The sequence below is a fragment of the Asterias amurensis genome, chromosome 20, assembly GCF_032118995.1.
Source record: "Asterias amurensis chromosome 20, ASM3211899v1".
Lineage (NCBI taxonomy): Eukaryota > Metazoa > Echinodermata > Asteroidea > Forcipulatida > Asteriidae > Asterias > Asterias amurensis.
The window spans coordinates 11,101,568-11,117,002 of NC_092667.1; the positions used below are offsets into that span (position 1 = coordinate 11,101,568).

Genomic DNA, 15,435 nt, shown 5'->3' on the forward strand with positions numbered 1-15,435 from the left:
AAAAAAAAGTTACATTATGTTTTCAAGTGAAATTTCTAACATCCTAAGAATTAATGCAAATTCCCAAGTGTTTGTTTCCTTTATGGTAATTACTAGTTCCCGGGAACTCGAGTGTAATAATGAAATGATCCTTTCCGGTTCCTGATTTCTGATTTCGAGAGTGAAATCTTCCTTAAAGGTACTATAGAGAAGGGTTTTCAGAATTATTGTTTTTTTTAACAATTAAAATGATCCATTTACTCTCATCTGAGCATAATCTCGTTATTGAACGAACACATTTAAATGAGTTTCAGCAAATATCAGTTATTGTCTTTTTCATTCAAGCTTGTCTTTAAATATGCATGAAACGAACGAGGATTTGAAGGGACGCAAGAGGAGTAGGCAATCCGACAGCGCACCGCGAGCTGTGGTTGAGTTAAAATATAATCGTCTACAATGGTTGCGTTCGTTATAGCTTCCCTGGGTCGACCCGGTCCTGCCCCTGGTGCGTTCGAATAGTGTTGACGTCACTCCAGGGGCTCACCCGGGTCAGCCCCCAGTTCCCTGCTTGTGGAGTGGGTCACTTGGGGGCTGGCCCCAGGTACATGACGTCACTACGAGAGCGGTGAGTGGTCGTTCGTTTAGCTCTTGTCAGGGGCTAGACCCAGGGGAACCGCGGGGTAGACCCAGGGAAGCTAATCGAACGCAAGAGGGAGGGAATTCTGAACACCGAAAGAACACACGTGTTAAATGGTAACCCCCTGCGTTTTGATGGAATTGTGTGTGCGACACTTCCTGTGAGCTCAATTAACCGTATAACACGTCTTCCTTTCAAAAACATCAACGAGACCTTCTTAAGCCAATCGAAGTAAACATGTCTGAACAAGCAATACCGGCATACATGACGCTGCATTTCAAGCTGCCAAAAACGATACATCAACTTTATAAGTTCACAGTGGACACTAGTGGTAAACAAAAAATTGCCAATAATTAGTCTTCACAGTTGGTGTATCTTACATATGCATAAAATAACAAACCTGTGAAAAAGTGAGCTCAATCGGTCGTCGAAGTTGCGAGATAATAATGAAAGAAAAATACCCCTGTCACACGAAGTTGTGTGCTTTCTGATGCTTGATTTCGAGACCTCAAATTCTAAATTTGAGGTCTCGAAATCAAATTCGTGGAAAATTACTTCTTTCTCAAAAACTACTCCAATTCAGAGTGAGCTGTTTCTCACAATGTTTTATACTATCAACCTCTCCCCATGGTTGTAATAAAGAATAGTTTTATGATGATAATTATTTTGAATAATTACTATTAAATAGTTCCCACTGTCATTAATATATGATTTCATTTTGGATTTGACCTTGACTTAATGCAGTGTGAACACGCCTTTGAAACGCTCTATTAAATCAGAGGCAACATATGATGTTTCCTCTTCATAATGTATTTGCTCGTCAGCTGTGGGAAATGTTACACTTTAAACAGGGCCCAATTTCATAGAGCTGCTTAAGCAAAACATTCTGCTTAAGCAAAAAATTCATTGCTTGGTAAAATCCAGTCTCAAGCAATGTACATGGCATGAAATTTTGGCCATCAGTAACATGTGTAAAATAAGCCAGCTATTTTCGTGCTTAAGCAAATATTTTGCTTAAGCAGCTCTATGAAATTGGCCCCAGGTACGAGGCCATTCTTGTATGTGCACTACATGGCAGAAACTTATTGAAAACAACAAAATATGACGTGTCATGCCTATGTGTGAAAGGAACTACACTTTGCTTAATGCGTTAAAGGAACACGTTGCCTCGGATCGGTCGAGTTGGTCTTTGAAAAGCGGTTTGTAACCGTTTGTTATCAAATGCATATGGTAAGAAAGATGTTGTAAAAGTAGAATACAATGATCTACACAAATATGCCTCGAAATTGCGTGGTTTCCCTTTTTACCTCGTCCAATAACACGGTCGGCCATTTTTTAATGGTAGTCAAAATTTTGACTCCCATAAATGGCTGACCGTGTTAGTTCGCGACGTAAAAAGAAAACCGTGCAATTTTGTGTGATACTTGTGTGGATCATTATATTCTACTTTTAAAACTTCTTTCTAACCATATGCATTTCATAACAAACGGTTTCAAACGCTTTTTATAGACCAACTCGTCCGATCCAAGGCAGCGTGTTCCTTTAATGGTTTGTTTGCGTGCTTGCATACAATTTCATTTGACAGATGTGTGCGGGTGCAACTCTTGCGATGAATTAATCATGTGGACAAATAAACTACTGTCCACAAAGACATGTTGTTGTTTGTTGTTGTTTGTTGTTGTTTAGATCATCGTCCCTTTAAGGGAACCCAGCAAACTCCTACAAGAGGATATAAATAACCAAGCTGGCAACAACCAATCTCTCTCATACAAACATTAGTTTAACGTCTAGGATTGTGAATTGTGCAAATCAAGAAATTGTGATTTGGTGAATATAAGAAAAAGCAGTTCTATGGCGGTTGCCATAGTTATCTGTACAAATGTACCTGTGTGACATGGCCTTTAAAGCCATTGGACACTTTCTGAACAGAACAAAAATTAAAAGTTCATAGGGTTTACATAAGGTAATGATGAAAGACTTCCCTTTAATATTATTTCATGAAATGCTTTACTTTTTGAGAAAACATTAAAACAATATCAACTCTCGATATCGAGAATAACGGATTTATTTTAAACACATGTCATGACACGGCGAAACGTGCGGAAACAAAGGTGAGTTTCCCGTTAATTTCTCCCGACTCCGATGACCGATTGAGCCTAAATTTTCACAGGTTTGTTATGTTATATATAAGTTGTGATACACGAAGTGTGGACTTTTGGACAATACTGTTTATCGATGTTGTGCGATTGCTTGAATAAAAACAGCTTACAAAAAGTAGTGACGGCAAAAGTACAATCTTGACAATTTGTTTTATTCTCATAACTTTGCCCTCCAATCAAATGAAAAAAGAATCTACCCATAAGTTATTAATAACAATAATAATCTTTTGCATTCATAAAATAATTTCGTAAACAATTCCACTACCTCTCTTTTACCACCACCATCATAAAAAGGGTAAAAAACAATCAAGCAAAGCATTAGCAACGTGCCAAAGAATGGCTGCAAACTATTTTACAGCCAATTAAATTTGACGAGGGGTCAACATTAGTTCTTTAAAAACAAAGAACATCACTTTCACCAATGTAAAGTAGGTGAAAGTATAAAAATTTCATCATGTAAAAAATATATATTCTGATAAAAACGTTAACATCCCAGACGGTTTTTGTTATTTCATTCACTTTTAAAACCATCACTTGTTAAAGGACCTTTGGAACTTAGGAGACTTTGGAACGCTAGGTGGCAGCAGACTTGCCAGGCAGTTATTGGCACGCGCACATTCGGAATGCAATGATATTACCCAGTGAGTCTTCTACCTCCTAGTGTCCCCCAAAGCCCCCCCCCCCCCCAAATAAAGAAGCAGTTTAGCAGATAATGGTGCTTGGCATTTTTTCTGCTAAACAAACAAACAGAGAACCAGTCACAAACAATACACATTGCATGGTATTTTGGATGTTAACCTGCCTCTGCTAAGCACGATTTTTCCTTGGTTAAAGCATTTTTTGCTTTTGCAAAAAAAAAAATGTATGGACCATGTGGACTCACTCTAGTGCCGTCATTGCTAAAATAAAATAAAATCATATCTGCGTTTAAAAAAAAATACAGATACAAAACAAAAGTAAAATCGGCCCGCGATATTAACAAAAGATTTGTCTGACGGTTGTCTTGTAATTACTATTAAAAAATCATGGTAAAATGACAACAAAGTTTTGCTGTGGTCGGAAGTTGAATCACAATTTGGTAATTTGGATTTGAGTTGAGTTCTTGGGAGTCGGTATCATGTAGCCGTCCTCAGTGACGTCATGTGAAGAATCAGATGGCAGCCGAACTGGTGGAGGTACCCTTCCGCTATTAAAAATAGATCCCTCCCTATCAGGATAAATAGATATGTAAGATTTTTCAGTATTCTTCCGCGACACTCCGTGCACACTCTGGTAGTCGTGGTCAGTCTTGGTCGTCTTGACGCTGTCCTCTCGATTAACAGTAACCGACGACGGTGGGTTATTAACCGATTCGTAGGATCGATTATTCTCCCTTTTTGCAGCAGCTTCATCCATACGGCGCAGTTGCTCTGCCCTGGGGTCGTTGCGTATCGAGAGATAAATGGGTTCGGTATCGACTTCATTGGCGTTGTCGTAGCCAGGGTCGTAGATACCGGAGTCGAATTGCATGTCGTTGGTTTGACCGTGTGTGGAAGAATAGGCAGCGTTTGTCGCCAGCATTCCATGTGGCTGGCGACGCTTGGGGCGTTTCGTGTCACCTCCACAGCTTGAAAAAGGGTGAATATTTAAAAATTGTTTTTAGTATTTGCTTGAAAATCTAAATAGATGTTAAATTTGCATCGGGGATAAAGAATATAAATTTTGGTTTTTACCCATACACCGATGTGTGTTAGCACTGTATACTCAGTACTTTCCCGAGTCCTGTGAAAAAAATATCACAGGCATGTTACTCGGGTGGGATTCGAACCCACGACCCTTGCAATTCTAGAGCAGTGTCTTACCAACTAGACTACCGAGGTTGCCCGGCAGCTAGAGGCAGTTCGAATCCTATGTTTGGCAGCGGGTACCGCAACGATGTAATAGATGAATCTAGAATTGCAAGGGTCGTGGGTTCGAATCCCACCCGAGTAACATGCCTGTGATATTTTTTCACAGGACTCGGGAAAGTACTGAGTATACAGTGCTAACACACATCGGTGTATGGGTAAAAACCAAAATTAATATTGAAAATCTAAGTTTACAGAAGTTTTTGATGGGATGGGATGGGATGGGATCGAGCTGTCATCCATGAGGATCCTGGTTCGGATCCCACTCTTCCCGTCTAAGGATTAGACCACACATAATACTGTGAAAGTAAATAATTTGCCACTAAGTACTTAAACAAAATTACATTAATAGGCACACAAAGATCGGAGCGCGTCACAAAAGCTGACAACAAAGTTGCGATAGTCAACCAAACAATGCAATGATACATAATACAAACAAATACAAGCAAACAATATTATGGCCTGATGATTAAATAAAGAAATAAATGGACTTTGAATCTATTTTTGAAGAGCTGGAATGTGTTAGCTTCCTGGATGTTACGAGAAAGGGAATTTAACAGTATACATGTTATATGGAACACATCAACAAATGATCGAGTTGGTGTTCAATAAAGCTCTTGTCCGGGGCTCACTCGAACGAATCCAATACAAGTTTCAAGAAAAAGCATTCATTAAATAAAAACAATTCATGGACGTACCTTGTGAAGAGTACTACGAATGTCAAAATCAGCATCAAGACGAGGACAACGCCGACACCGATGGCAATAATCACAGCTGGAAGAGAGCAAGAGAGAATAATACAATATATTAGTCTAGAACTGTCCTTAAAGGGAAAGCATATCCTTTTGTTTTTGAACTGATCGATCGGATTACTCGGCTAGTTGGAACAATACCTGCCGGTGTGGCAGGGAATTTTGTCCCGCGGAGATTCGCACCCCCCCCCCCCCCCTCCCCATATTGCGAACCGTGTACAATCTTCTTCTGATAGCGCCCTCTATTGAATCCTCCTCCTACAGCCCACATTAATTTCACGTAAGGGGGACAGAATATCGATCCGGTGGACAGAATTCTCTGTAACACCGGATAGAAGTCTACCCCATACTGACCTATAGACAGTGGAGCTTCTTTTGGTTGAGTTGACGCCATGGAAATAGAGCGTGGTGTCGTAGACCAAACGCCCCCAACGGTCACTGTACTGTCAACTGTCATCGTGACTCCCACGTCTTTGTCGCTTGTTGAAGTGTCACTTGATGTTGGGGACTGCTCTGTTGGGATCTCTGTCTCTAACGATGTCGTGAATTCCGCAGCCGATGTGGTTAATGACCCACGAGTTGGTGTGGTCGGCGTGACGGGCGTGATAGTTGTGGGAGCGTTCGTCGCGTTAGTCGGCGGCTGTTGTGATGTGGTGTTCGGTTGAGTCGTGAGCGAAAGTGAAGTTCGTGTTGTCTGAGGCTGCTCAGTGGTGTTCATCTGTGGCGGTGGATCTGTAGACAATAACAATTACAACCATAAACTGTATACTTTTTGCCAAGCCTCTTAGGTACTCGAGTTTATTGTTAGTGTTATGGGCAGATTACATGTATAATACAAAGGTTAGGTCAAATCCCATATAGTTAGTTATCTTTGCAGTTGCTTCACCATTTTGTTTTAAGGTGTGTTGTTAAAACAAATTATTGATAAACTATATGCAACATGAATCGTTATGATATTCTTTCGTCATTTACTACATAATACCAAGTTACTTTCGCTTAAAACACAAAATGGCCATCAAAACTGCACACCGGACTTCAAAAACTACTTACTAAACTCTCCAATTGCGGCCGAATAAATCAACACGACTCCCTGAGCTCCGGCTGACGTCACCGTCGAGTTAAACGTCACACTGATACGCCCTCCCGTGAATGTAAAGACTAGCTGCGATCCGGCACTCAACACCGGTCCGGACGTCTCGAAATGGATATTCGACGATGAGGGCGAACCAGTGAAGATGACGTATTCACTGATCCCCTGTGACGTAGTAGCCATTTTCAGCTGGTCCTTGTCGTACAGTTCGATGGACTGCATTTCGACCGTGATATTTACCGCGCTCGGGACGTCTATCGTCCACGTGCATTGTTCGTCGCGGACGTACTTTCCCGGGAAACCCGGTGTCGCTATTGCGCCCTCTACGTCGTTGTAGACTGTGTTGCAGGATCCCAATCGACCTATCATAGCAATCACAAAAAAAACAATTAGTACTTGTTTGTCATAATCGATTACTTATATAATTTTATTTTATGTTTTAAGGACTAAACAATCTTTACAGCCACCAACATTCACTGACTGGCAGCATGCACTTTAAAGGCCCAGTCACACAGGCCCCGATAACGAGAACGATAACGAGAACGATAAAAATGCACGTCCTCGATTGGTTGAATGAGCGTGGGCGTATTCTGCGTGGAGCATTTCAACCAATCAAGGGCGTGCATTTTTATCGTTCTCGTTATCGTTCTCGTTATCGGGGCCTGTGTGACCGGGCCTTAACACCCATCAGCAGGGAAACCGTATGAAGAGGTGACACCAATAGTTGATTTCAGCAGATTAATCATAATCATTAAAGGCACTATGGATACTATTGGTGATTACCCAAAATAATTGTTAGCATAGAAGTTTCTTTAATGACAACTTACTATCATAGATTCCAGCGGCCGTGCCGCCCCCGCATATCTGTTGACGATTCCCTACGCACGGTAAGTAACATTCCTCGTTCTCAAGTTTCTTTGAGACGTCGACCTCGTGGGCCTCGCAATAGCACTCTTGCCCGAAAGCCAGCCCCGCGTACGGGTATCCTCGGTGACGACAGATCGTCAAGCAGGTTTGAATGGTCATGTTGGAGTTGGTGAACATACCGTCATCCAACGATGGGTTGCTTCTTGAATGCGAGTAACATCCTAAATAGCCAGGATCTGAAAGAGAGGGAGAAAAATTTGTTGGCGTTAAATTGGAATCTGATTTGCAGTGGTTCCCTTTCTGAGTCTGTTAGTATTACAAAACCCTACCATTTTAAAACTGGCAATGCTTATCTCGGTCACACTATAGAGATAAACTTACACCATTCCGATATCAGTCTTCCAGGGGGCCCATGAATGTCTGCATGGGTGGGGGTCAGTTGTGTCTACGAAAGGCTATAGGCTATAGACCAGTCAATGTTGTAAAATATCCAGCGGGTATACAACCCTGCCCTGGCCACTGAACTTTGAATTATGTTTCTCAAGCGTTTTCTCTTAGAAGACATGAGAAATGTGATTTTTAATTAACTTCATACGCAGAGTTATTTACACGAATTACACATTACCGGTATTAACTTACAGTTGCACGTGACGACCACGTGATCATCACATGTGTTTAAATACACACATTGCAAACTCTCATCTCCAGCGACCACGCTGTTCTGACATCCCAAAGATGGCAGTGGATTTACATTTAATCCTTGACTTGCTGCCGTTCGAACGGACATTGCACCCTCTGGAAAACCTTCAAGAAGAGGAAACAAGAAACACAATGTGTTAACTCGAATGGTCCAAAAGGTGATTCAGAAGTTTGTATATAGACCATGCTAATGCCGACGGCCATATTTAGTAATGCTCCTTGATACTGATTATTGTTCTATTGGATAGGTGCCAGACTATTTCCTCCGGGTTTTTTTTCCGGTTTTTTTGAGGGGGGGGGTCGGGGATTTAAGATTAGCCCAAGGGCATTTTGGTTTCCTTTACTTTATAGAGAAGCATCTGTATTAAATGTTGTCAAAGCCAAGAAAATTGCATTAATTTATATATTATTTCGATTGTCACAGTTTAAATTAACTCAATGTGAACATACAAACTGACAAAACATTGGGGTTTTGGGTTTTTTTTTTTTTTTTTTTTTTTGGGGGGGGGGGGGGTGTTTTCTTCCTTTAGTTAAACAGTGAACGTTGAATAAGACCACAGCAAAAGTTGGTTGTACAGCTGTTTTTCGAGAGCAATGGCATTGAATAAATTAACAACAACCCCAAAGCTACACCGGTAATTTGTGAGTTATTCCGTTTGAGGCAAATGCTCGAGTTGACAGGACAGGAAATGCCGAATCAAGAGAAAGAAATATTTGAATTCGTTGATGAATTGGTGACAGGACTTGCGTTTCTTCGAACCCCAGGCACCTTTTGAGCTGTTATGAAGACAACAAGAATTGGTAATGGGCCAAAGATTTATTATTGTTTCCTTTTCGTTAATTTCAAAACTAACTTGTTGGGTATTAGTGCCAAGTGGTCTGTACAAATATTTAACGTCAACAATTTGTTTGTGCTGGGTGCAAAATTTAATGTTGTACTGATTTTAGTAATAGTGTTCTGTTTTTAGTAATTATTCGCATACTTGGTAACGAGTAATGGAGGGCTGTTGATCTGATAATATAAAACATTGTGAGAAACGGCTCCATCTGAAAATCGTAGTTTTCGAGAAAGAAGTAATTTTCAACGAATTTGATTTCGAGACCTCAGAGTTAGATTTTGAGGTATCGAAATCATGCATCTGAAAGCACATTACTTCGTGTGAAAAGGGTGTTTTTTCTTCCATTATTATCTCGCAACTTCGACGACCGATTGAGCTCAAATTTTCACAGGTTTATTATTTTATGCATATGTTGAGATACACCAAGTGAGAAGACTGGTGTTTGACAATTACCAATAGTGTCCAGTGTCTTTAATGAAAACCAAGTGAACTTGTAAACAAGGTTGCTTGTATGTGGACCGGAAACAGCAGGGTTAACGCCCACTTTTCCATTAAGTGCACTGGGTTCTTTTACATGCGTTACACAACACATGGGACCAACGGCTTTACGTCCCATCCGAAGGACGAAGCAATGGTTAAGTGTCTTGCTTAAGGACACATGTCGTCGGTCGCACCACGAACTGACCTAACTCGTTCACTGTTTTAAAAAACGTGTTCAGAGAAAATCACGATTGAAGTTCCACTACTTTTGAAACTGCTGTTTCGGAGTCTGCTTACCAACTTTATTGTATTATTTTATGACGAAAACAAAGCTGAATACTTTATTCATACAGAACTATCAATGTGTTTTAATCCCTAAAACTATTTTAATAAGTAATTAATTCCTAAACAGATAGGTCACTTTGTGAAATTGAAAATTTCATTTTTGCCTGCAGCGCGCTGTGTACAAACCAATGCGTAATAGAGACCTATCGAGATAGGTCACTTTGTGAAATTACTACGCTCCCCAGTTAGGTCACTTCGTGGTGCGAAAATTTGCACGCGCGCCATAATCGCGCGCATTGTAGCGCATAGTTTAACCATTGGTAAAGCGACGTATCTAGATAGGTCACTTTGTGAAATGACAAAATGGCAAGTCCAGAGATGCGTCGTTTATACTAATTAGTGTAATTACCAACTATTACATATTAGGCACTGAAACTTGCTGATAATGTTAACAGCATTGACTTTGTCAATAATTTGTTTTAATACAAATTTGCGAAAATGTGTGATTTTGTGTCAGTTAGGTCAGTTCGTGGTGCGACCGACGATGTGTCACGGCTGGGGATTCGAACCCACATTCTGCTGCTCAGAAACACTAGAGTTTGAATTCGGTGCTCTAAACCGCTCGGCCACAACACTCTTCTGATCAGAGTTAACGACACTCCACAACATTCCAGTCTAAGTTAAGGTTTCTCTACTTACCTAATGTACGACACACGGTGTCTGCCATCCGTATGTTGAAATTGCCGTAACACACCCTCTCCCATCCGTTAGGCGTGCTGAGCTCCAATGTGCCTCCAAAGAAAACGTCACCATCGGTGAGACGAGCAACTGAAAAATGACAAAAGCAAAACGTGTTTAAAGGCAGTGGACAATATTGGTAATTACTCAAAATAATTGTTAGCAACTTACTTGGTAATGAGCAGTAGAGCTGCTTGCCGTATAAAACATTGTGAAAAACGGCTCCCTCTGAATAATAATAATAATAATAACAAATTCTTATAATATAGCGCATTTCACAATAAACCGTATCAATGCGCTTTACATTTTAGTCCCCTGGTCTTTGGGCCAATAAACATCCCTTTAATCTTTCTCAGCTCCCATTAGGGAGTATATAGCCCCGAGCTGCCGTGGCGCTCCGAAAGCTTTTCATTCACAATATCAACCTCTACCCTCGCAGGTACCCATTTATACCCCCTGGGTGAAGAGAAGCAATTATAGTAAAGTATCTTGCTCAAGGACACAAGTGTCACGACCGGGATTCGAACCCACACTCCGGTGAATTAGCACCAGAACTTGAATTCGATGCTCTTAACCACTCGGCCGTGACACTCTGAAGTAACGTAGTTTTTGAGAAAGAAATAATTTTCCACGAATTTGATTTCGAGACCTCAGAATTAGAAATTAATCATCTGGAAGCACAAAACTTCGTGTGACAAGGGTGTTTACTCCCATTATTATCTCGCATCTTCGACGACCGATTGAGCTCAAATTTTCACAGGTTTGTTATTTTGTGTTGAGTTTAGGCCTACATCGAATGAGAAGACTGGTGGTCTTTGACAATTATTACCAATAGTGTCCGGTGTCTTTAATTTGTTCTGATGGAGCTTCAGAATCCTCTACATGAAGTCTACAACTGCACCGAGGAGTGTTTTATGGTCAATGTTTGCAAGATCTTCTTTTATCAAGCAAATTCATCAAAGGAAGACCGGGAAGGGTGTTGGTTTTACAAAATAATAGTCAAACCTGATACTTAATTAATTAATTAATTAATAACCGTATTTATAACGCGCCTTTTGCCAAAGGATACAAAGCGTCAGGTATTATTACTGCAAGGACTGGGGCGAATTTTGAGATATAAGACCTAATCCTTAAGCACCATGTAATGGTTTACACTGCTGTGGCGCAATATGCTGCCAATCCAGCCAGGAACACCGGGCACACCCCTTCTCTTGTCGATAAGTGCACTGGGTTCTTTTACATGCGTTTACACAACACATGGGACCAACGGCTTAACGTCCCATCCGAAGGACGAAGCAATGGTTATGTGTCTTGCTTAAGGACACAAGTGTCACGGCTGGGGATTCGAACCCACACTCTGCTGATCAGAAACACCAGAGTTTGAAATCGGTGCTCTTAACCGCTCGGCCACGACACTCCACCAATGGAGACGGGGCGATTGCCTCCATGTCCACTGGACAATTGCCTTGGTGCCCTTGAAATGCTCAAATAGAAGTTTACATTTTCCTCATAGGGTGCCATTTACCAAATAGAAATCGCCTTGGTGCCCATGCCCTTTTAAAAACGAAGCATATTGGGCTTAATAACAATTGGTTTAGGACTGATATAATAACATCTACATGTATAACTACAAACTAACATCTAATAAATCTAATAGATGTTAAATTTGCATCGGGGATAAAGAGTATTATTTTTTGTTTTTACCCATACACACCGATGTGTGTAGCACTGTATACTCGGTAGCTAGAGGCAGTTCGAATCCTATGTTTTAGCAGCGGGTACTGCAAACGATTTAATAGATGTTACCGGGCCCGATTGGGCAATCTCGGTGGTCTAGTTGGTATGACACTGCTCTATAATTGCAAAGGTCGTGGGTTCGAATCCCACCCGAGTAAAATGCCTGTGATTTTTTTCACAGGACTCGGGAAAGTACTGAGTATACAGTGCTACACACATCGGTGTATATGGGTAAAAACCAAAATTTAATATCTAATAAATCGTTGCCGAAACCCACGGCTAACACATTAGACCCTAGTACACATTATAGGTATATTTTTAAGCAATACTGTTCTTTGTTCAAGTTTTTAAAACGCATGGCCATAATGTAAAACAAGTGTTGATTTGATATGTTGTTTTTGTATCCTGTATAAAGATGTTGTACAGATAAAATAGCATTCGAACTGCCCCAAGTAGAGCGACTGGGCCAGCTCGGTGGTTTAGTGGTAAAAGACATCTGCTCTAGCAATGAAAAAGTCGTGGGTTCGAATTCCCCCGAGTAAATTGCCTGTGTTTTTTTTGGCCCCCAAAATCGGGAAAGTACTGATTATACAGTGCTTTATACACATCGATGTAAGGGTAAAAACATTCGTTATCCCCTATGCAAAACTAGCATTTATTGTCAATATGAATATTGGAAATATTTTTATTTTCAGTACTGCATACAAACAGCAAATTTTGTTCTATGTCAAATCAAGATCAAAGTAAAATAAAGCGAGACAGTAGTTGAAATAAACGTCTGGCCCCCAATAAGTTAACAAGTTAGCATAAATAATGTAGATAGTATACAAGGGACTACGACGACATGATCTACCTGCTGTAAACAGATTCCGAGAAAATTAAGCTTCACATGAAGAAAAACCCCGCACGTAGGTGGCGACTACCTCATAATGTGACAGGATTTATAGATTTTGTTGTAGTCGTTCCCCACGCATGGTTAATCTTGACAGTCCACATTGTCTCCTTACAAAAGTATACCTTCCGAATCACCCACTAACACGGTTTGTTTAGCAATAGAGTTGTCAATTCTGATATTTCGCAATAATAAGGTTTGAGTGGAATGCAGAATACATTGTTAAAATCATAGTTCAATGTGTCACTTCTTGCATAATGTTTTTCATCACATTTTTGGTTGAGCCATCACCATCGAAAAAGATCGCTTGAAGAAACAAAAATGTGTTTCTGTTTTGTTCTTTTTGTTGTACGGTGTGGATTCTCTGGCTAATTATTTTGATAACAATGTTCATTTTACGAAGTACGATTTAATTTACGAATTATATAAAACTGAAGAAATGTACATGACCATCTAATGAGATTGTACCCATTATACCAATGCTGACCGGTGGGATTCGAAAATAGCATATAATCACTTATACTATAAACATGTACATGTATCTCTAAATCAAGAAACAGTTATGTTATTATGTTAACAAGCATATCAGTTAGAATTTACTTCAGAGGGAGAAAAAAAAATTCACAGAGTTTTATACTAACAACAGCTCTCCAATGCTCGTTGCCAATTAGGATTTTACGCTCACCTAACAATTATTTTGATTAATTTATAGTGTCCAGTGCCTTTAATATAGACGGTCATTAAACTTAGAGCCTGGAACAAAACTGACGATACACTCCCGACTTTGGTCATTAAATTTATCACTATACAGCCATCAAATCAAGCTTGACAGCTACTTAAATCTAGAGGCAAAAGTAACTTTATTCAAATGAATAAAAGGTAACTTTCAGTACAAAATAAGCTTGATAATTTTGGGAAAATTTCATTATCCTATCACCACTTTTTTATTCGTTATGAAATGCAATAGTAGGCCATCTAATTTACCTTAATGAGATAGTCCTTTTTGGAAAAATTAGTGAAAAGGTGGTGGCAGGATAAGGGTTATCCAGCATTTGTACTAGACCAGTTAGACTTGTTACAAGGATGCGAGACGACAATACGTTTAGGCCCTATGACGTACTATGGGACAGCACCAACAGTTATTATCAAAACTGTTGGTATTATGTCATCACTTCGGTCATTTCTTGGGTTGTTGGGTAAGCCTACTGGTCTATATGGAAGCAATGGAAGTTATTTAAACAACACTAATATCTATCTTACTCTTGCTTTGTTTATTAGACTCAAAGTAAACATTAATTTGCCCGTTTTTTTTTTTTTTTATATTAAAGTTGTTAAAGTTATTACGCAGTTAGGTTTTATTGATCAATTATGATGCAAACACAAGACCATCCGGACTTTTCCAGTTTATACTGGCCAGATACGTAAATGGCTAGCCCTGGGCTAGCGGTCCAGTGTATGTCCATCCCCGCCTAATGGTTGTTTTCTTTTAAGTTTTCAAGGTGAACAAGTGGTTTTTACTTTATGACATAACTAAAATGGCGACTACTACATCAGGGTTAAAAGGTAGTTTACTTTGTTCATATCATCATCAACTTACCTGTTAACTCAATGACATTCTGCGACGCGACTTCGACTATACACACCACAAAGGCTACCAAGCACCTAATCTCCATCTTTGATGAAACCACTTTCTAAAAAACTATATTCCTCTCTACCAGTTCACGAACACCTATCTTGTAACATTTCATTCCAATAGTACTTTTTGTGGTTGTTTTTCACCTGTGTCATGCAACATGCTGTACGGGACAGTCATGACAAACAGACCGTACGGTATCCCAATTTGAACAATAGTCTATCCTATCCCAAAAAGCAAACAGAAAGTGTAAACATGCTTGGATGGGTTCCCATTGAACGGTGTGTTACACGGCATTTACCGCCACCTTTCATATTCAAAATAACGACTGACTCATCCGGACCGTATGAACTAAAAAAGGCTACCCCTGCATGGGTTATAGATGACACGAAAACAGGTGAAGCTTCTATGCTTATAACTGGCATCGATTTAGTTTATGAACTTCACAAAGGGAACATTTGAGTGTGGTTTACGAACGTGTAGTTCAAGGGGACGTGGATAATGTTTACGGAAAGGCAGTGGGTGGAGTTAGAGGGTCCGAAAAGGTGTCTTTAATGGAACTGTTTCTATAAGTTATAGCTGATTTTAAAGTTGTTCGTACTAAGTCCTTGTCGACCAGGAATCTATTATATTCAGTCCATATTAGCATAACAATAATAATTGCTTGGAAATTGAAGAGCGCACTCAAGCGTTATGTTATGGTTTGAGTTTTGAAGACGTATAGGAAAATATCAGAGTAGACATTAAATGCAGTGGACACTA

General features: G+C 40.0%; 1 protein-coding gene and 1 non-coding gene across 2 annotated transcripts; one reads left to right on the forward strand and one right to left on the reverse strand.

Annotated features, from left to right (window-relative positions):
• Positions 1–2,906: 2,906 nt before the first annotated feature.
• LOC139952300 (uncharacterized) lies at positions 2,907–14,960 on the reverse strand. The gene is made up of 8 exons (XM_071951387.1): positions 14,638–14,960; positions 10,373–10,501; positions 8,010–8,174; positions 7,331–7,606; positions 6,464–6,865; positions 5,768–6,145; positions 5,360–5,435; positions 2,907–4,381 (listed from the first exon to the last, which is right to left on the reverse strand). The coding sequence occupies exons 1-8, from the start codon at positions 14,711–14,713 to the stop codon at positions 3,844–3,846; spliced, it is 2,040 nt and encodes a 679-aa protein (XP_071807488.1). The 5' UTR covers positions 14,714–14,960; the 3' UTR covers positions 2,907–3,843.
• Trnay-aua (transfer RNA tyrosine (anticodon AUA)) lies at positions 12,235–12,308 on the forward strand. Its single transcript has one exon. It is a non-coding gene; the product is annotated as a tRNA-Tyr (tRNA).
• Positions 14,961–15,435: the final 475 nt, after the last annotated feature.

Bases quoted from the DNA above. Each gene is read 5' to 3' on its own strand.
- LOC139952300 (XM_071951387.1), bottom strand. From the start codon at position 14,713: ATGGAGATTAGGTGCTTGGTAGCCTTTGTGGTGTGTATAGTCGAAGTC. The intron at 6,866-7,330 runs GTAAGTTGTCAT...TTGCTATGATAG, and splicing joins GGCCGCTGGAATCTATGATA to GTCGATTGGGATCCTGCAAC. The intron at 5,436-5,767 runs GTCAGTATGGGG...GCTCTCTTCCAG, and splicing joins AGAAGCTCCACTGTCTATAG to CTGTGATTATTGCCATCGGT.